This window comes from Bos grunniens, chromosome 12 (genome assembly GCF_055505025.1).
Source record: "Bos grunniens cultivar Pamir isolate PY7600 chromosome 12, Bosgru_T2T1.0, whole genome shotgun sequence".
Lineage (NCBI taxonomy): Eukaryota > Metazoa > Chordata > Mammalia > Artiodactyla > Bovidae > Bos > Bos grunniens.
This window is the reverse complement of record NC_141176.1, coordinates 23,543,674-23,566,131: the sequence shown is the minus strand read 5'-3', so window position 1 is coordinate 23,566,131 and position 22,458 is coordinate 23,543,674. Positions and strand designations below refer to the sequence as shown.

General features: G+C 40.5%; 1 protein-coding gene across 1 annotated transcript in view; it reads left to right on the top strand.

Annotated features, from left to right (window-relative positions):
- Positions 1-22,458, top strand: part of FREM2 (FRAS1 related extracellular matrix 2) — a 160,378-nt gene that overhangs the window by 130,220 nt on the left and 7,700 nt on the right. The window contains exons 15-23 of the mRNA XM_086328477.1: positions 1,579-1,710; positions 3,254-3,585; positions 11,641-11,833; positions 13,628-13,732; positions 15,234-15,361; positions 15,456-15,590; positions 16,807-16,933; positions 19,764-19,951; positions 20,165-20,311. Coding sequence (XP_086184603.1) covers positions 1,579-1,710; positions 3,254-3,585; positions 11,641-11,833; positions 13,628-13,732; positions 15,234-15,361; positions 15,456-15,590; positions 16,807-16,933; positions 19,764-19,951; positions 20,165-20,311 — 1,487 coding nt within the window. The remainder of the gene's footprint in view (positions 1-1,578; positions 1,711-3,253; positions 3,586-11,640; positions 11,834-13,627; positions 13,733-15,233; positions 15,362-15,455; positions 15,591-16,806; positions 16,934-19,763; positions 19,952-20,164; positions 20,312-22,458) is intronic.

Below are 22,458 nucleotides of genomic sequence, written 5' to 3'. Positions count from 1 at the left end.
TGCGAAGCCAGGGCACTCCCAGCTGGGTGTTGGATGAGCAGGAGCTTGCTGGGGCAGGAGGGGAAGGACAGTCCAAGAACAGAGGTATGCAAGAGTGTCTATACTTTATATTACAAGGGAGTTAATAAGGGAAGTACATACTGTAAGAAACCATATATAGAGAGAAAACTATGTATTTTGGTCTCTTTAAGATTCTCTGATTCTAGTTTTCATTTCTAAAATGAGTACATTTTTAACTTTATTTTATTACAAATAATGTATATTTTATGACTAGTCAAGTATTTAATTCTAGGATAACAATCTCATTCATTTAGTTAAACCACAGTTACTTTTTCCCTGTTGTTTCTCAATAATTTTTACTATGTCTGTTTATATTAAAATGATCTTGTGAATTTGACTGTAACTGATGATGAGGCAGGACTGGAGCCCAGACACAGTGGAGGTGGGAAATAGATGTGGCTGGAGACAACATTGAAAAGACAGGAAATCCACTTCATAAACTAACCCTCTACTCTGCACAATTTTTAACCTAGAGTTTAAAAATCATTCTTTTTATAAGATTCTATTTCTAAAAATTCCATTTGTATACAATTCTTCAGAAGTATGTTTGTTGCAGCAAGAAAGGTTATATGGACCATCTCCCACCCTTATATATTCAGGGTCAATATATATTAATAAACAGTGTAGTAAACATGTTCTTTTATCAGGATTAAAATGTATGATTTTTAAGTTTCTTTTAAAGCCAAAGTATTGTGTTGATGCCAAAAAAATTAAACAATGACTTTAATCACCCTTTATTAATAAAACAGACATGCCTGATGCTAGGGCCTGATTCTGATTTTGTTGACATTCTCATAAATACCTTTTGAACTGTGGTGTTGGAGAAGACTCTTGAGAATCCCCTGGACTGCAAGGAGATCCAACCAGTCCATCCTAAAGGAAATCAGTCCTGAATATTCATTGGAAGGACTGACGCTGAAGCTGAAACGCCAATACTTTGGCCACCTGATGCGAAGAACTGACTCGTTGGAAAAGACCCTGATGCTGGGAAAGATTGAGGGCAGGAGAAGGGGATGACAGAGGATGAGATGGTTGGATGGTATCATCAACTCGATAGATATGAGTTTGAGCAAGCTCCGGGAGTTGGTGATGGACAGGGAAGCCTGGCGTGCCACAGTTCATGGGGTCACAGAGTCGGACACAACTGAGTAACTGAACTGACACTTTTCTCCTATTGTTTCTCAGTCATTTTTACTGTATCTGTTTATAATAAAATGATCTTGTGAATATGACCATAACCGATGATGTACAGCATATATTAAATCACATTGAACAATAACTATTTTTTCTCAAACTTTAGAAGATACTCCAAGTCTTAAGAAGTAGCCATTGGACTGTCTGCTGGAATTACTTGTCACACAATGGTCTTTTGATTCCTCATAGTATCTACTCTCAGCAATGCCGTGGTCCACAGAGAATTTTAAAGTAGAGAAAAATAATAGTGCCTATTAAAAACGTATATACTTTAGGTGTCAACCGTTATCTTCTTTTAGCATAAGTGTCTTCACTGTGCCTTAGGTCTTTGCCAGCCCCGAGTGCCAGGGATAGTGGGAGCAGAGCCCTTCTCAGCTAAACTGCGCTACACGGGCCCCGAGGACTCAGAGTACACGAACCTCATCAAGCTCACCGTCACGATGCCCCACACAGACGGTAGGTGACTGCGTAAGCAAAGCGTGGAGATGGCTTGGGTTTCTCTTTCCCTGGTTTATTTTACTAAATACAGGCAGAGCTCATTTCATTGCACTTCACAGATACTCCGGTTTTTACAAGTTGAAGGTGGGTGGCAACCCTGCTTCCAGCAATGTTGGCACTGTTTTCCCAACAGCATTCTGCTTGCTTCACATCTCTGTGCCACATTTTGGTAATTCTCTCGATATTTCAAACCCTCTGCCAGCATAAAGATTTTGATTCACTGAAAGCTCGGGTGATGGTTAGCATTTTTCAACAATAAAATATTTTTCAGTGAAGGTGGGTCCATTGTGTTTTAGACGTGACGCTATTACACACTTTACAGTATAGTTGCACTGGGAAACAAAAAAATTCATGGAACTCACTTCATTTTTATATTCACTTTATTGCGGTGGTCTAGAACCAAACCTGTGGTATCTCTGAGGTCTGCCTGTTTTCTGAATAACCAAGTGTACAATAAATGCTCAGTTTACATTAAGTTTCAAGTCTTGCTTCTTTTGAGTGTATTTTGCTATCTGTCTGCCCAGTTTTATTTTTTCTGACAATTTCAGTGTTTAAAATTAGGTAAGTGTCATACATGTCACAACACAATGAAACAAAGCTTTGGTTGATGTGGTTTTACAAAATGGCATAGTGTGCCTTCAAAACTCTTGAACTTAGACTTACATTAAAGCACATGATATCTCAGTCCCTGCCTTCAACATCTATTTGCTTTTTCATAGCAAGAATCTCATAAATCTCTGCCAATATTTATTGCAACAACTAAGACATTTCTTAGGCATTAAAATAAGATAAAAAATACCCCTAACAATGTTAAATTCTGTGTTCATTTTCTCTGGATAGCGAAGTGCAGCCAGAATTTCTGAGTCAGTAACTTTATCCACACTTTAGGAACATTTCCCAATGTACAGAAGACAGTTTCATATTCTATTCCTCTTAATTCACTTTATATCTAAAGTATATAAACATTAATTCTATTAGTTGGTACATTAGTTATAGTTTAAGTAGCTAATGGACAGGAAGCTTTAGGCAATATTAGGCAATATTATATATATCTGCTGCTGCTAAGTCACTTCAGTCATGTCCAACTCTGTGCGACCCCATAGATGGCAGCCCACCAGGCTCCTCCATCCCCGGGATTCTCCAGGCAAGAACACTGGAGTGGGTTGCCATTTCCTTCTCCAATACATGAAAGTGAAAAGTGAAAGTGAAGTCGCTCAGTCATGTCCGACTCTTAGCGACCCCATGGACTGCAGCCCACCAGGCTCCTCTGTCCATGGGATTTTCCAGGCAAGAATACTGGAGTGGGGTGCCACTGCCTTCTCCAGGGGATCTTCCCAACCCAGGGACTGAACCCTGGTTCCTGCATTGCAGGCAATTCTTTACCATCTGAACTGTCACTGCTCACTTAGCTTTTCAAGAGATAAAGAGATTATAAAGCGAGTGTTCAAAGCCCTTTGCTGTTGGTGAAAATGGTAACAGTGATTATCACAATTCCTTGTAGGCATGCTCCCTGTAATCTCTACCAAAGAGCTTTCCAACTTTGAGCTCACACTCAGCCCTGATGGTACCCGTGTTGGAAACCACAAGTGCTCCAACCTCTTGGATTACACCGAAGTAAAGACCCACCACGGTTTCTTGACTGATGCTACCAAAAATCCAGAAATAATTGGAGAGACTTATCCTTACCAGTACAGCTCATCTATCAGAGGCTCCAATACCTTACGCTTCTACCGAAACCTGAACCTAGAGGCCTGCTTATGGGAGTTTGTTAGCTACTACGACATGTCCGAGCTGCTCACTGACTGTGGAGGGACCATTGGAACCGATGGACAGGTATGGACATTTAACATCTGAGCTTTGGTCACTGGACAAACCGGTTGGACAGAAGTCCTGTTTTCCATCTTGGTGATAGGGGTTACTGGGCACAAGAAAGAGTAGGTGATTGGCACGAGTGCTATAAAAATCCATGTCTATTTCTAGAAATCTATGTCTTTTTTTAAGCAATGGGTCAGTAGCATTATCTTTGGATTGAAAGGACACCATATAACTATGCTGTAAGCTCCAAATCTACTCTGATATTATAAAACTGCAAATACTAATTTCTCTTCAAAGTATACATTTGCATTTTTTGTGTTGTGTTCCAGATGCCTGGGATGTATCATGAACCATCTAAAGTAAGGATTTAGTCCTCAGAGTCAGTCCAGTTTTTCTCCCTCCTTACTTTCTTCTTTACCTACCGTCTATCTTTCTCTCCTTCTACCTCCATTGTGCCTTCTTTATCTTTCTAGTTTTCTCCCCTTTTCTTCCTTATCTGGTTCATCACTAACATAGTCCATCACTAACATAGTCAAAAGTATTTTCATTTAAAGCTTACTGTTATTTCTACTCTACAATTACTTATTCCTCTTCATACTACACAGGCAGACATTTATACATAAAAATAGACACACATACACACACTCCACCCCCCATCACCACCACCATCAGCAGCAAAGTTGTTATTAAAATGGTGGTGAAGCAAGGTCTTCATTAGCAGTTATAACAGAGAATCTAAAATATATAGGGTGTAGCTTAGATTTGAAATGAGTATTTTAATTAAAACTCTTGCTCCGTCCTACCGGGCTGAACAAAAGTTTATATAAGTAGGCTTATACATTAAACTAGGGCTTCCCAGGTGGCGCTAGTGGTAAAGACCCTGCCTGCTAATGCAGTAGATGTAAGAAATGTGGGTTCGATCCCTGGGTCGGGAAGATCCCCTGGAAGAGGCACAGCAACCCACTCCAGTATTCTTGACTGAAGAATCCCATGGACAAAGGAGCCTAGCAGGCTTAGCACACATGCATACATTAAAGTGTCAAATGGTATCCAGAATAATCTTGTCTTTCAAAATTTAACCATGAGTCTATATTTCTTTCTGTGCTATATTCCTGTGATGTTAAAATATAAGAAAACTAGTAGTAAGGGGAACGTAGATCATAACTGTGGGTTTACCCCCAGAGCAAAGCTGTAAACCTGGAGCAGTTCTGCTGGCGTTGATGTCGAATGGCCATGTATTTTATGTCTGGGATCTATTGGACTCCAAGGATGTGAGACTTTATCTCTACATCCTCTAAAAGCAACAAATGCCCAGAAACTTGCTTGAATTACTAAAAATCCCAAGTAAGAACACCAACAGGAAGACAGTATAGAAGGGTGTAAAGAGCCTGCATATTGATATTTAGCAAATGCAGACCTAAAGTTGGCTCTGACATTTTCTAGCTCCGTCTTCTTGGGCAGGTTACTTAAACCCTCATAAGTGTTACCTCTTCAAGTCGCTCTTTGCCACCTGGAAGAAACATGAAAGAAACAAAGTCCTATCCCCAGAATAAAGACTCACGTTGACACATCTACATCAGCCTTTTTCTTTAGAGGGCAAGTATCTCCAGTCTTTTGATTGTTCCTTACAGAGCCTGTTTTCGATGCATTATTAAATCATTCCTGTGTTCTGTCTGGATGCTCTTCTCTCAGGATCTTGCCAGAGTCACGGGCTCTACTGGCATAAACACAGTGGGACATAGTAATAGGATTCCATTGTTGTTCTGGTTCTTGTTTTTTAAAAAGCTTTTCGTACCATGGAGCTTCTCTGTAGATCTTATCGAGTCTATGGTCACTTTTTAGTCTCAAGAATGTTTTCTATCTTCTCTGCAAAATGGCAGTACTTTTCTATCTTTTATGCATGCAATCCAGACAGGCTTCCCTCCTGAAAAGCCTGCAGTTACCCTGGCTCAGTCACGTCAGTTGTGTCCGACTCTTTGGGACGCCATGGAGTGTAGCCTGCCAGGCTCCTCTGTTCATGGGATTTTCCCAGCAAGAATACCGGAGTGGGTTGTCATTTCGTACTCCAGGATCTTCCTAAGCCATGGATCGACCCTGCATCTCCTGCATTGTAGGCGGATTCTTTACCAACTGAGCCATCAGGGAAGACAATAATAGTATAGCTAACATCTGTTTAATGCTTACTATATACCTGTCATCATGTCTAAGTACCTTACGTTTTTCCACTAAATCTGCCCTCACAAAAACACTATGAGACAAATATGATTTTTTTTCCCTTTTTGGAGATGCTGAAGCAAAGAGAATTCAAATAACTCATCCCAATTCAATTTGTTTGTAAGCCTCTGCTCTTAACCACATCATGATACTTATCTGGACATTTATTTGAGTAAGTTCAGTGTCATTTAGTTGGGTGAACATGAGGAATGGTTATGGTCACAGATGAAATTGCAAGAAAGACAAATAAACTTTGTTCTCTGTTCCTTATACAAGAACAGAAATAAGCCCGGGTCTGTTTGTCTTCTGCCAATACCGCATCTCCCTGGCCAAGCAGCAAATAGATGTACCTTGCTCCTTCTAGTCCTCTTCTAGACTTGCCAACTTAGATCAAGGTAATCACTATGCAAACCAATTTTACTAAGTGGTAATTGCTTCTGCCAAGAACAACATGATGAAGGACCGATTTTTATCTTTCATGTTCTTAGTAGCAAGAGCTACTGCCTGGAAATATTGCCAGGTCTCTGCATTTTTCTCTGTGACTAAAAAGCTGTTTTGTAGCACATTTTTAAAGGTTTCTGGCTTGTCTAACCTCCCAGCTTCAAGTTATTTAACTTACAAGACAGAGTTGCCAAACTGAAAGAATCACATGAAATATCCAAGATAGTTCTCTGTTAACAGCAAATGAAGTTTTATTAAGTTTTATTCAGTTTGATTACAACTAGTTTTAGCTAATATTAAGACTTGTTCTGCTTTTTCTGTCTTATTCATTGTGGCTCAACAGTAAAAAAAATCCGCCTGCAATGCAGGAGATGTGGGTTCGGTCGCTGGGTCAGGAAGATCAACTGGAGTAAGTTATGGCAACCCACACCAGTATTCTTGCCTGAAAAATCCAATGGACAGAGGAGCCTAGCAGGCTACAATATAAAGGGTTGCAAAAAGTCAGACACAGCTGAGCACACACGCACACAAGACTGGTTCTGCTTTTTCTATCTAATTTATTGCCCACTTATTCATTAAAGAAATATTGAATAAGCACCTACTCTGTGCCAGGGTCTGTATGGGTACCCGGTGAGGACATCAAACACAGACGTTAAACTCCCTCCAAGTCGAGTTACAGGAGTTAAATACTCACTCTTATAAAAGTTAACAATTTACTTTCCAACAAAAAGAAATTTGGAATTTCTCTAATGATAGTCAACGCTAAAATCCCTCTTAATAGTTAGTTTCTAAAATGTAAAAGCAGATTCAGCAGGAAGAGAGAAATAGAGATAAATTGAAAATTATTCTGCTCCATCGTTTTGTGTGACCTCGCTTATGAATAAACTTTTAAATTGTTTGGGTGAAACAATGAAACAATGAAAAACACTAGTGATGCAAAATAGTCATTAAAGTTGAACTAAATTTTTAAACTGTTGGATTCTTTTGGAGACTTTCTCTTGTAAACGACTTCTCTTAAGACTAAAAGATCTCAGTTCATTCCACCTTTCACAGCCTGGTCAGCAGCATTGAAAGGTCAGAGGTTTAACTCTCACCTTATTAGCAACAGATAACATTATTCAAGGAGAATGAACAAGTTGCAGAAATTCAACTTCAATCACATGAAATGGCAGTTTACTCATGAAAAGACATAATATAATTCTGGAAAAGTATGCATGTTTTTTCTTAGTTGTTTTGATCAGTGGAATAATTTTCCTTTAAAAAAAAAAACAAAAAACTGTTTGATTTAGAAACATACACCCCTGAGGCTAGAATCTACTTTAGAAGTCATCTCTTTCCATCCCATTATTTTCCACTTAGCACACCAATTTACTCTTAAAAAAAAAATTGTAAGCCACTCTAAATCATTTTGTGAGAAATAGCAAGAAGAATCCAAAATGTATAACTTCCATGAAGTACATTGCTTCCTATGTTGTCAAGCTTGTCAATATGTTTAGTGATGTAGGTTTTTTTGTTAGTGAAAGTAATGATAGTTCTATGGAAAGCTGGGAAACCAAAAGTTTACAAAAGAACTCACTCCTTATCCACAATCACTGTACACAGGCATATTTTCTAGTCTCTTTTCAATATGTATATGCATTTTTAATAGTAACAGCATATTATTTATACTCTTTGGTTATGGCTTTTTAATTTAACATATTATAACCCTTTTCCTCCTTGACAAGGAAAATTCATCCCAGACATGATTTTTTCTATGGTTTTAGATTTTACTTACTTATTGGCTGTTCCGGGTTGTTGTCGCTGTGCAGGCTTTTCTCTAGTTGCAGCGAGCAGGGCTCCTCCCTCGCTGCGGAGCACAGGCTCCGGAGTGTGCAGGCTGCAGTAGTTGTGGCACGCTGGCTTAGTTGCTCCGCAGCATGTGGGGTCTTTCTGGACCAGGGATCGAACTCCTGTCTCCTGCATTGGCAGGCAGATTCTTTACCACTGAGTCCCCAGGGAAGCCTTATGTTTATTTGTGTATTTTCAGCTGCACTGGGTCTTCGTTGCGGCGCACAGGCTTTCTCTTGTTGCAGCGAATGGGGGCGACTCTCTAGTTGCAGTGTGTGGGCTTCTCACTGCAGTGGCTTCTGTTGTTGCAGAGCACAGGCTCTAGGGTGCACAGGCTCAGTAGTTGTGGTGTGTGGGCTTAGCTGCCCTGTGGCATGTGGAATCTTCCTGAACCAGAAATCGAACCTGTGTCACCTGCATTGGCAGGCCGATTCTTAACTACCAGATCACCAAGGGAGTCCTTCATAAACATGATTTTTGGTTACTACTTGATCTTTCATATTAAAAAGCAGAGACATTACTTTGTCAACAAAGGTCCGTCTAGTCAAGGCCACAGTTTTTCCAGTGGTCACGTATGGATGTGAGACTTGGACTATAAAGAAAGCTGAGCACCAAAGAATTGATGCTTTTGAACTGTGGTGTTGGAGAAGACTCTTGAGAGTCCCTTGGACTGCAAGAAGATCCAACCAGTCCATCCTAAAGGAGATCAGTCCTGGGTGTTCATTGGAAGGACTGAAGTTGAAGTTGAAACTCCAATACTTTGGCCACCTGATGTGAAGCGCTGACTCATTGGAAAAGACCCTGATGCTGGAAAAGATTGAGGGCGGGAGGAGAAGAGATGACAGAGGATGAGATGGTTGGATGGCATCACCGACTCAATGGACATGAGTTTGGGTGGACTCTGGGAGTTGGTGATGGACAGGGAGGCCTGGCGTGCTGCGGTTCATGGGGTCACAAAGAGTCAGACACGACTGAGCGACTGAACTGAACTGAACTTGATCTTTCACCTTGTTGGCATGCCATCATAATTATTTAACCATTCTTCTATTATTGGTCATTTAGATTATTTCTGATTCTACTATTGTAATGTCCTACAGAGTTGTCCTAAAGAATTTGTGGACTAGTATTGACTCCTCCTTGTTTCAAGGTCCCTCATTCATCTCTGATACCACAGTTGTTCAGAAAGGCGTCTAATGGGACAGATGCCAAGATCTCCGTCCAGGTGTTCCTGGATGTGTAGACTGCTATTACTCAAGAGACCTTGGCTAAGAGTTCTGACTTGTTCAAACAATGTCCTCCACTGAGTAGCTAAGTACACACTTTATTGAGACTTCAAGCTATTGAGATCTATGAGCTGTTCTTACACATTCACACACACCACCATCTTGATGGTATAGACATGTGTCTGTCAACAAAAGCAGCAACAGAAAAAAAATCTCAACCAGTGGGAAATCCTCAAGTAAGATTCTAACAACTCTGGCTCAGTTTCCTTTGACATAAGCACAAGTCACATATCCCACACAGAATATCATGGCTATCACGTATCCCACATAGAGTATCATGACTATTGATACATGACTGTCAAACATTTTTAAATGATTGTTGTTTTCAATGTGTGCTCTAATTAAAAGACCTCAGGTAGAAGAGTCTAATCTGTGCTGTCCAATATGGCAGTCATTAGCCATGTGTAGCCATTGAGCATTCAGAATGGGGTTAGTCCAAAATGGGATGTGCTGTGCATGTAAAATTCATACCAGGTTTCAAAGACTTGGCGCAAAAATAATAATAATAATTTAAAATATTACATTAAAATTATGTTTATTGGTGGCATATTAAAATGTATGTTTGATGTACTGGATTAAGAAAATTAACTGCTCATTCACATGATATTTAGAAGTTAAATGAATGCATTGCATTCTTCATTTTTATAGGAATGAACAGGTAAATGACCTGAATGATCTACCTAGTTCCATTTAGGTTCCAATTCTTTTAGACAGAGATTCTAAGCTGAGAAGAAGATGCAATAAGATGCTGATTCCACATCCAGGAACAATTAAACTCTAGTTTACCAGTGAAATCAAATGAAATCAAGAAGAAATAGTAAGAGAGCTGTACACCAAGTAACTTGTCCCTAGGACATCAATGTTAGTTTTCTCCAAAATAGCACACTTGGTAACATTTGATGGATAGTGTGTAATGTAGGCAAAATTATTCTTTTAGTTTAATTGGGAATCCATGTCTGCAGCCTATTTTTTAATGAGTGTTTATTAAAATCACAGGATAAAAGAGTCATCTTAATTACTCGTGGCATATGGATTAGCAATCACTCTCCATTACACTGTCAGGGTGTTAAAACTGCACTTCAAGATCAATTTTTCAATGCCTGCAAGAATAGCAAGTCCTAGAAAATGCTATCTTAAAAGACCCCGACGTAAAGCCCCTCTTCTGCTGGCTACATTAGAAGATAATGGGGAGTATTAGCTACTACACAGCTGAGAATCAAATAATCCACAGCTTGGTGGATGGTTTTCTTTTATTTATTTATTTTTGGTTGTGCTTGGTCTTGGTTCCTGGTCAGGCTTTCTTTAGTTACAATGCAAGGGCTTCTCATTGAGGTGGCTTTTCTTGTTGTGAAGCACAGACTGTAGGGCACAGGCTCCATAGTTTTGGTGCACGGGCTTAGTTACTCCACAGCACGTGGGATCTTTTCTTTCTGGATCAGGGATCGAACCTGTGTCCCCTGCATTGGCAGGTGGATTCTTTACCATGAGGGAAGCCCCAGATGGTTTTCATTTGATATATTTTTGTTCGTGATTCAGGTGGTCATTTTGTGATTTGAGGAGTTTACTTTTAGCTCCATGAAAACATGATAAATGAGAGTTTATCATGTTTTTAATTATTCAATAACTCACACGTGTGATTCCTGTTGCCAGCTCAACCTAGAAGGAGAAATAGATATATCAGAAAACCTGACTCAAACTTGTGAGCAGTATGATCTGACCTAAGCCCATTTCCTCATGTATAAGAAGAAGATAGTTGTCTTTGCCCTGCTATTCTTCAGGGCTATTCTGAGAATTAAGGATGATAACCTTTGGTAGGTGATCATAAGACAACGCTCAGCTTTGGAATATAATCAAGTGTGAAAGAGTAGAACAAGCATGGGCCAAAGACTGGTATCTGTTACTGGCAGGGCTACTCCAGGAGGACGTGGGAAATTTCTGTTGGGAAATTTGCTTTATTTCTTTCAGTCTTAACTCTCCTGTCTCTATCCTTCACCCCTCTATCCATTCATTCAGTCATTCACACATACCTATAAATACAATTATGGGAGAGAATGAAAATATTGAGTAGCTTTATTTGGGAACCCAACACAATGTCAGTGGTAGGCGCTCAGTACATAATTATTTATCCTCCATGACCCCAATCCAAAATTAAGTGAGGGGGCAGTAGTGTTGTCCATGCTCTCATTTCTTTTCCTCGATGATTAACTCAAAATCTTCAGATAAGTGAAAGGAGAAAATGGCTCATACAAAATTAAGTGTGTTTAATTAACCCCAGATGGTGCTGATAGATATAATTGTATTGTTTTAGGTCCTAAACCTCGTGCAGTCCTATGTGACTCTTCGAGTCCCTCTGTATGTCTCCTATGTGTTCCACTCCCCGGCTGGGGTCGGAGGCTGGCAGCATTTTGACTTGAAGTCCGAACTCCGTCTGACATTCGTGTATGACACTGCCATCTTGTGGACCGATGGAATTGGCAGCCCCCCAGAAGCTGAACTCCAAGGTGAGTTAACAGAAACTTGGAAAATTAACATTTTTCTTACCTGTATGAATGACTTAAGTGACATTTTTACCGCAGCTAAAAATAAGAGAAGCAACTTTCAATAATTTTACTGTTATTGTTCATACTTTAAAATAATTTCATTTTGTCACGGAAAAATCTATTTTAACTAAATTATATCAATGCCTTAAATTTTTGCATTTGTGACTATTAAATATAATGTCCATTTAAGCTAATTAATCGCTCATGCGGTACTCAACACAATCTGTCTCTCCCTCTAGATTTTAGATAATGGATGGAGGAAGTTCCAATTGAAAGAAAAGAAAGAATTCAGAGAAAAACTTCCACATTTTTGTTTCTGAAAGTGGGAGAGGCGTTTTAAAGCCTAGTATAAATTGTGTCCCAGATTCTATTTCTGGGTTTACAGCTAACTAGCTGTGTGATCTCAAACATATTGCTTAATCTCTGGCACTCAACTTCTTATGAAAGATAGACTAGACTTCTAATATTCTTTCAGTTTAAAAATTCTATTATTTTGTAATACTTAAGCTGAATGCCTTGGAAGAGTGGTGGTGTGAGCCACTAACTGTTGGGCCCCAAAATCATTTGCCCCAAATAATAACTTAGTTTCAATCTCAGTGTCAGAACCATAATTCAGAGTCCATAAGCATAAGGTAAATTAGTCCATTGGTAGAATTAATGCTGTTTCTTTTCAAGCACATACTGCTGTTCTGGTTCCTTGCATGTCTGACCATCATGACCTTTTATGAGCCAGAGAGAAAATACTGTTGATATTTTCTCAAAAATCTCAAAATCTATTATCTTAAAGAGATTCAGTTCAGTTCAGTTCAGTCGCTCAGTCATGTCCGACTCTGCAACCCCATGAATCACAGCACGCCAGGCCTCCCTGTCCATCACCAACTCCCGGAGTTCACTGAGACTCACGTCCATCGAGTCAGTGATGCCATCCAGCCATCTCATCCTCTGTCGTCCCCTTCTCCTCTTGCCCCCAATCCCTCCCAGCATCAGAGTCTTTTCCAATGAGTCAACTCTTCGCATGAGGTGGCCAAAGTACTGGAGTTTCAGCTTTAGCATCATTCCTTCCAAAGAAATCCCAGGGCTGATTTCCTTCAGAATTGACTGGCTTTAAGATTACCTTAAGGTTATGTGAAAGGTAATATGATCACCCTGAATAAACCTTTTAGATCCCTGCAAACGTTTTAATCCCATATCTTGCCTTAGAAATGTATATTTAAGTGAATCTTACTGCAGATTCATCGCTCAGTTCTCAGCTTCCACATAAGAATCTCAGGTTTCCTTCTTATACCTGGAGCCAACTTTGATCAACTTGCTAAATTTCTTAGGAAGCCTTTGGAGTTTTCATTAAGCCTATAACATTTGGAATTATTCTGGAGAACAAAAACCTGTTTCCACCTACATGTGCAGATCTTCAAAGTCTGACCAGTTCATTCTGTCTCTCATTTACAGTTTAATTTATGTAGACCAAAGTTTCAAAAATACTTTGGCCTATTGTCGTCAATCCATATATTTCATATGGACCTCACTCGTATGACCTAATTCTATTTTGCCTGCCTTCCAGACAATTCTTCTTGTTAGAAAAACAGAACAAAATAAGAATACTTCTGTCTCTCTGATCACTTAGAATTTTTCTGATAATACCCTTTGGCTAGAATGCTTAAACATGAGATGAATCTGAATTTGGTTTTGGAAGAAACTCCATACATTTGGAGCTGCTGGTCACCAATATTTCCACTCTTGTGAATCGTCCCATCCTAGGTTCTCTCTACCCAACCAGCATGCGCATCAGTGAAGAGGGGCGTTTGGTCGTGAACTTCAAGACGGAGGCTCAGTTCCATGGCTTGTTTGTGCTGTCACATCCTGGTAAGCCCCATTACCCACAAACAGCCACTCTGCAGACAAAAAAAGAAGATAGGTTTTCCATATTTGCATGTGTTTCCACATGCTTACCTATGAGCTTTGAAGCCCTTAATTTCAAATGAATTGTGTATGTGCGAGTATCTACATGAGGGCTTGATCACTGTTCAGCTATATGTCTCATAAACTACAAAATCATCACTGTAGACTTCTAGAGGAAATACCAAAAGATTAAAGTTAATTTAAACGAAAATTCTATCAGGAGTTCCCTAGTGGTCAAGATCCAACATTTTCACTTCCGTGGCCCAGGTTCAATCCCTAGTCAAGGAATAGAGATCACAAGCCACGTGGTACGGCCAAAAAAGTAAATTAATTAAACAAAAGAAATAAAAGAAAAATCTACCAAGTTAATTAAGAGGAATTTTCCTTTAGATAGAGAGCATAGCTATAACATTCCCATTCTCTACTTTAAATGCGTTGTTCAGAAATTTGATCATTTATTCAGCAAGCACAGCTCTTTTCCAGGTATTGTAAGAGACCGTTATAATGGTGTCAGAAGTAACATTTCTCTATGATACCTAGTTTCAGACATGTTAACTTTCTAAAGAATTAGCTACGTAATTTTACTAATTTGGCAGATTGTGCTATGTATATCAATAATGTGGCAGTCACTAATGTCCCATGTTTAAGCTTTTCTAAAAATTCCATTTCATCAGAAATAACTTCTTATTCGACTTCACATTACTAAACTGGCTTGCACATTTTACTGGTGTGCCAACTCATGTCAGATTGGAAGGGGGAAATAGTTCATGTGCTGCCTTCTGTGTCCTTCCTTTTTCTGGATCCAAGCTCTAAACAAAAGAGAGGCTATGGCTGAAGACACAGGAAGAGAAAGATGGTTTGCTGTAATTTTGTGAGTCTGAGTTCCAAAATACAGAACCAAAAAGAATCATTTAGTTTTATTGCAGCTGACTGTTTTGCAAAATGGGATTTCCTGGTCTTTACAGTGTCCTTCTGCATGTCTACCTTTCTAATAAACTGAGTCTTTGTTTAGACACGATTGAGGCAATCTAATTAAAATTAGACTCCATTTATAAATTGGGTTTTCCCGGATCTGTCTACCCAGATGCGAGTAGACTGAGGTTCACTTCATAGCTTCAGTGCACAATGAGTACATTCACATCAGCCTTTATTGAACTGCTGTGCCTCCCTGGAAAGTAGCCTTGACCCATCTGAGCATTTCTGTACAATTATTTTTTGGCAGAATGATAGAGTGGAAAAAGCACTGCATTAGGAATGAGAAGGCACATATGCCAGAGATCCGGAGAGAGTCACACAGTCACTCTTAGTCCAGTTTCTTTATCTGAGAAATGAGGATAATTATACCAACTTTGTAGGCTTATTATAAGAATACATGCAAATAAGGTATCATAAGGCACTTTGAACACTCTAAACTGTTATGATCCTTTTAACCACTAGACCATTATTGTTGTTGGCAATTTTCTAGCATCCTTCACAAGCTCAATGATCATGTCAGTCGATCATCCAGGTCTAACGTTTTCCCTGCGTCTCATAAGAAGTGAACCAACCTATAACCAGCCAGTCCAGCAGTGGAGCTTCGTATCTGACTTTGCAGTAAGTGACTAAGACTCTTCATTTGTCTTTGTTACTTCCTTTGATTGCGCCTCAGATTTTTAAGTGAAAAGCACAAACTCTCTGCTCCTTAAAGGTCCGTGACTACTCGGGGACCTACACAGTAAAACTGCTGCCATGCACCACCCCATCCCATCAGGAATTCCGCCTGCCTGTCACCTGCAACCCCAGAGAGCCTATCACTTTTGACCTTGACATCCGCTTCCAACAGGTGTGTCTCATAGAATGCTTTTTCCCGTGTGTACGTGTGTGTGTTAGTTGCTCAGTCATGTCTGACTCTGCGACCCCATGGACTGTAGCCTGCCAGGCTCCTCTGTCCATGGGATTCTCCAGGCAAGAATACTGGAGTGAATTGCCATTCCCTTCTCCAGAGGATCTTCCAGACCCAGGGATCAAACCCTGGTCTCCTTCATTGTGGGCAGACTCTTTACAGTTTGAGTTATAGGGAAGTCCCTTTTCCCATGTAGAAGCCCTTTGTTAAAGGCATAGTTTACTTTTATCAGTTAAAAAAAAAATTCTCACCCAGTGACTTCAATTCTTGCATGCTGAGAAAAAAGGAAGTCAGGCAGGAAGGGAGCAAGAGGGGAAAGAAAGAGGAAAGAATTGCCCTTTATTCCTTACTGGTTCAGTATATCAAATCCACAGTTTAAGAGTCTGTAAGGGTTACTGTTTCTTATGTGATCTGGTCTCCTCTGGAGTCTGCTACCTTGGAGATTTGAGACTTTTCCCCAGAGTTCTACACTTCTTTGTCTTGCTCTTGATCATTGAGGAGAATGAATATCCTGTCATTTACGCCGCCTCAAAGTACCAAATCGTCAATATGCATTAAAAGAAATATGAGAAAATCTTTTGCCCAAGAACTTACACTAAATGTTGGCCTTCCACTGACTGTGATATTTGTATATCCTTTATATATATAAAGGATATGTATATACATCCTTTATATATCCCAATAAATCAGTGGAAATAAGCTCAAGCAATGCTAGTTAGTCCCATTTTAAAAAATGATTTAACCCTGGAACCTCCCTGGTGGTCCAGTGGTTAAGGCTTCAGCTTCCAATGCAGGGGACGCAGGTTTGATCCCTGTACAGGAAGCTAAGATCCCACATGCCTAGCAGCCAAAAAAACCAGAACATAAAAAACAGAGGCAATATTGTAACGAATTCAATGAAGACTTTAAAAATGACCCACATCAAAAAAGTGTTTTAAAAAATGGTTTAATGTTGACCATTTTGCCTTCTTAAGAAGGACAAAGCCAGTGTCATAATTCCTTAAGTCGGTTTGGTTGGACATGAACACTGATCACAGTGCAGAGTTTAGTGTTTTTTATGCCAGGGTACAGCGCATGTGTGTTTCTGCACATAATGTGTTTGTGCACCACCAAAACCATCAACAACACATAAGAGGGCTTTTACACTTGGTTTTAGGTCAGTGACCCAGTGGCGGCTGAGTTTAGCTTGAACACCCAGATGTACCTCCTCTCCAAGAAGAGCCTCTGGCTGTCTGACGGATCCATGGGATTTGGGCAGGAGAGCGACGTTGCCTTTGCAGAAGGTATCACTTTACAAACGAGAGGCCTGCTCTGTCTGTTTGCCATTGTGTCTGTTGTCCTTTGCTTTATTGGGATTGTGATTGAGGGGGACAATTACAAATTATTTTATGGTTTTGAGAATGTAACTGGGTCTTTATCATTTTGGCAGGGATGGGGGAGGGGTCATTGAAACTGGATATGTATTTAATGTGCTTTGCGACCCCATAGACTATAGCCTTCCAGGCTTCTTTGTCCATGGGATTCTCCAGGCAAGAATACTGGAGTAGGTTGGCATTTCCTTCTCCATGGGATCTTCCTGACCCAAGGATCGAACCTACATCTCCTGCATTGGCAGGTGGATTCTTTACCACTGAGCCACCTAGGGATCCAGATATATGTTACAGGATGAATTTTATTCTCAGAAAATCAACCTTTATTTCACTTAGTGAAGTGAAAGTCTCTCAGTCATGTCTTACTCTTTGCAACCTCATGGACTATACAGTCTATGGAATTCTCCAGGCCAGAATACTGGAGAGGGTAGCCTTTTCCTTCCCCAGGGGATCTTCACAACCCAGGGATCGAACCCAGATCTCCCGCATTGCAGATGGATTCTTTACCACCTGAGCCACCAGGGAAGCCCACAAATACTGGAGTGGGTAGCCTATCATGTCTTCAGGGGATCTTCCCAACCCAAGAATCAAATCGGGGTCTCCTGCATTGCAGGCATATTCTTTACCAACTGAGATTTCCCTTAACTAAGTTGAATGCCAAAGAATTGATGCTTTTGAACTGTGGTGTTGGAGAAGACTCTTGAGAGTCCCTTGGACTGCAAGGAGATCTAACCAGTCCATTCTAAAGGAGATCAGTCCTGGGTGTTCTTTGGAAGGAATGCTGCTAAAGCTGAAACTCCAGTACTTTGGCCACCTCATGAGGAGTTAATTCATTGGAAAAGACTCTGACGCTGGGAGGGATTGGGGCAGGAGGAGAAGGGGACGACAGAGGATGAGATGGCTGGGTGGCATCACTGACTCAATGGATGTGGGTTTGGGTGAACTCCGGGAGTTGATGATGGACAGGGAAGCCTGGCATGCTGCAATTCATGGGGTCTCAAAGTGTCAGACATGACTGAGCGACTGAACTGAACTGAAGTGATTTTTGAAACAAGTCTGGAATTTTTTCCTTGGATGTTTTTTGTTTTGCAAGTTCAGTTCAGTTCAGTCGCTCAGTCGTGTCTGACTCTTTGCGACCCCATGAATTGCAGCACACCAGGCCTCCCTGTCCATCACCAACTCCCAGAGTTCACTCAAACTCACATCCACAGAGTCAGTGATGCCATCCAGCCATCTCATCCTCTGTCGTCCCCTTCTCCTTCTGCCCCCAATCCCTCCCAGCGTCAGAGTCTTTTCCAATGAGTCAACTCTTCACATGAGGTGGCCAAAGTACTAGAGTTTCAGCTTTAGCATCATTCCTTCCAAAGAACATCCAGGACTGATCTCCTTTAGAATGGACTGGTTGGATCTCCTTGCAGTCCAAGGGACTCTCAAGAGTCTTCTCCAACACCACAGTTCAAAAGCATCAATTCCTCGGTGCTCAGCTTTCTTCACAGTCCAACTCTCACATCCATACATGACCACTAGAAAAACCATAGCCTTGACTAAACAGACCTTTGTTGGCAAAGTAATGTCTCTGCTTTTAAATATGCTATCTAGGTTGGTCATAACTTTCCTTCCAAGGAGTAAGCGTCTTTTAATTTCATGGCTGCAATCACCATCTGCAGTGATTTTGGAGCCCCCCAAAAAAAGTCTGACACTGTTTCCACTGTTTCCCCATCTATTTGCCATGAAGTGACGGGACTGGATGCCATGATCTTCATTTTCTGAATGTTGATCTTAAAGCCAACTTTTTCACTCTCCTCTTTCACTTTCATCAAGAGGCTTTTTAGTTCCTCTTCACTTTCTGCCATAAAGGTAGTATCATCTGCATATCTGAGGCTATTGATATTTCTGCCAGCAATCTTGATTCCAGCTTGTGCTTCATCCAGCCCAGCGTTTCTCATGATGTACTCTGCATAGAAGTTAAATAAGCAGGGTGACAATATACAGCCTCAACGTACTCCTTTTCCTATTTGGAACCAGTCTGTTGTTCCATGTCCAGTTCTAACTGTTGCTTCCTGACCTGCATGTAGGTTTCTCAAGAGGCAGGTCAGGTGGTCTGGTATGCCCATCTCTTTCAGAATTTTCCACAGTTTACTGTGTGTTGCACACACTCAATATTTCATACACCCAAGTACATGAGAATGTAGCTCATGGGTTAGGATTGTATCTGTCTTGTTTAGTGATATATTCCCAGAACCTAGCAAAATGCCTAGTACACACAGTAGGTGTTCAGTAGTGGCCGTGAAATAGATGAGGAAATACCAGGGAGTTTCATTAAACCCTCCTTTAAAAGCAAACAAAGCTAATTTGGCTTTGTTTGGTGTTTTCATTTTTGTGTTATCCTATAATGATTTTCCTACATCTTGCCAACTAATAATGTATTGTGTAAACTGGACTTAAACTACAACGGGATGTTATGAATGTTAAGTTATGAGCCATGCCTCGAGGTTATTCCCACTGGCATGTAAAGGTCAATAAATCTTCAGTACTTGTGGTCATCTGCCAAGTGGTCCTATCTGAGGCCTGGGAGTGTATGAGACCCTGAAGCTCATGCAGACAGTCCTTCAACATTTGATACCAGATTAGAAAGAGAAGGGAATATTATTGTTAGTGTCATTATTGTCATAAACTGTTTGCTGCGTCACAGAGACACACCATATCCCTTAATAGAAAGGACATTTCCACATGTCTGTTGCAGGTGATATCATTTATGGTCGGGTCATGGTGGATCCAGTCCAGAATCTAGGTGATTCCTTTTACTGCAGCATTGAGAAGGTGTTTCTGTGCACCGGGGCTGACGGCTATGTTCCCAAGTACAATCCAACGAACGCAGAATACGGCTGCTTGGCTGATTCACCTTCACTCTTATATAGATTTAAAATTGTGGTAAGTGCTCTGACCCAAACAATGCACCAGATTAGACAGTCAAAGTTAATTGTTTCTGTCTTCTATTTTAAAACAAAAGCATCTTTTAAAAATGAAACCAAATGGTGATCTTTTATGGTAAAGGGTACTTGCACAAAACTAATAGGAAAACCTCCTGTGTTTGCAAATGTTGACATTATCCACAGCAATCCTCATTTTCCTTATTGCCTAAAGGACAAAGCTCAACCAGAGACACAAGCCACCAGCTTTGGAAATGTCCTGTTTAATGCCAAACTGGCAGTGGATGACCCTGAAGCTATCCTCTTAGTGAATCAGCCTGGATCTGATGGATTTAAAGTCGACTCAACACCACTCTTTCAGGTGAGCCAGAAACAAGGTTCCTTACAATAGCTGTGCAATCACATGCAAGCCACTTAACACTGGAATGCCTCAGACATTTCCCAGATAAGAGGCAGTAATTGCCGTATTATGTAGAGTTCATGTGAACTTTGAGTAAGATAATGCATGTAAACCGCTCCGGACCGTCCTGAGTGCATCATACTGCTGCTGCTGCTGCTGCTGCTAAGTCACTTCAGTCTTGTCCGACTCTGTGGACCCCATAGATGGCAGCCCACCAGGCTCCTCTGTCCCTGGGATTCTCCAGGCAAGAACACTGGAGTGGGTTGCCATTTCCTTCTCTAATGCATGAAAGTGAAAAGTGAAAGTGAAGTCGCTCAGTCGTGCCCAACTCTTAGCGACCCCATGGACTGCAGCCTACCAGGCTCCTCCCCCCATGGGATTTTCCAGGCAAGAGTACTAGAGTGAGGTGCCATTGCCTTCTCCGAGTGCATCATGAACATTCCATAAACGTTAGCTATTATTATGTTTATCAATATATTCATCATGTTTTATGTCTATATGTAATGAAGACCCTTATTCAGCCCAGAGTATAAATCTAAACCTGTTGGTTAGGAACTCTGGTGGTCTTCTTCAAAATCTCCTTTCATTTGACTTTTTATGACTATCTTTATTAGAGTGATCTTAAATGAACAGCTGGACTCAGAAAAACAATTGTGCACAGCACAGAAATCTCCATTCTTCATAGACCAAAATAAGAAGAGCTAACCTAGAGACAGAAGGTAGAAAGATACCCAGGAGACCATAACATTGAGCAGACAAATGAGACAAATTCAGAGATGTGTTCATATTGTGAATCCTTGGGGTAGCAAGTGCATCTTTCAGGATGTTTACTGAAAATTGACTAAATAGGATGGGCTGGAGAAATATATTACCCTTATTCCACTAAGGGTTTCTCTTGAGGCTCAGCTGGTAAAGAATTCACCTGCAATGCTAAAGACCTGGCTTCAGTCCATGGGTTAGGAAGATCCCCCGGAGAAGGGAAAGACTACCCACTCCAGTGTTCTGGCCTGGAGAATTGAATGAACTCTATAGTTCATGGGGTCGCAAAGAGTTGGACACGACTGAGCAACTCTCACTTCACTATTTTGCTAAAGAGGGAATTTAAGGAAGCATGTCTGTTATCCTGAATCTTTTCAAATAGGAAGTCAAAGTATGATTTTTTAAAAATATTTACTTGTTAATTTATGTATTTGACTGTGCCAGGTCTTAACTGTAGCAAGCAGGATCTTTAGTTCCAGCATGTGAACTCTGAGTTGCGGCATGCAGGATCTAGCTCCCGGACCAGGGACTCAACTCAGGCCCCTGCATTGGGAGCACATAAACTGAGCCACCAGGACCAGGACCACCAGGGAAATCCTGACTTTTTGTTTGTTTGTTTTTATTGTTAGCCCTCAAAGCATTTGACCTGAAGTCAAATCCTGAAGTCTTTGAAGAACCTTCTTTTCACAGACCCTGAAAAAAGCAGAAAAAGTTTTCTATGGCCTTATATGTAAATACACAGCAAGACACACTAGAAAAAGAGTTCTGAGCTTCAGAAAGTCTTACCTCTAGCCCTGCCTCTGATTCTAACTAGTTCAATGATATTGGGCAAGTCACTTAACTGCTATGTATTCTCATTTGCTCATTTTTAAACTTTTTTTAATTGTTAAATTTTTATATGTTTTTAAAGGTTACTGTCTCATTTACCGGTATTAATATTACAAGATATTGGCTCTATCTCCATGTCATACAGTACATCCTTATTGCCTATCTTGCATCCAATAGTTTTTTCATCTCCCACTTTCCAATCCTTATGTTGACCCTCCCCTCTGCTGGTAACCACTCATTTATTCTCTGTGTCTGTGTCATCCACTCATTTTTTAAGTGAATACGTTAGACTGTGTGGTCTGGAGTTCTCTGCAGCCCTGACAGATATTTACCTGCACATGTTCCCTTAAGAGTTGCACAGAGTATTTTACAGAGTGCTTTACACAAAGCCTTGCACAGACTACACATACAGCGATATTAAATATATTAATTCTGCAGACTAAATTAAATGATTATTCATGATCTCTGTTATGAATTTCTCTTGCAGAGAGTTGTGAATTTTTAGATTGCCCTAGGATTAA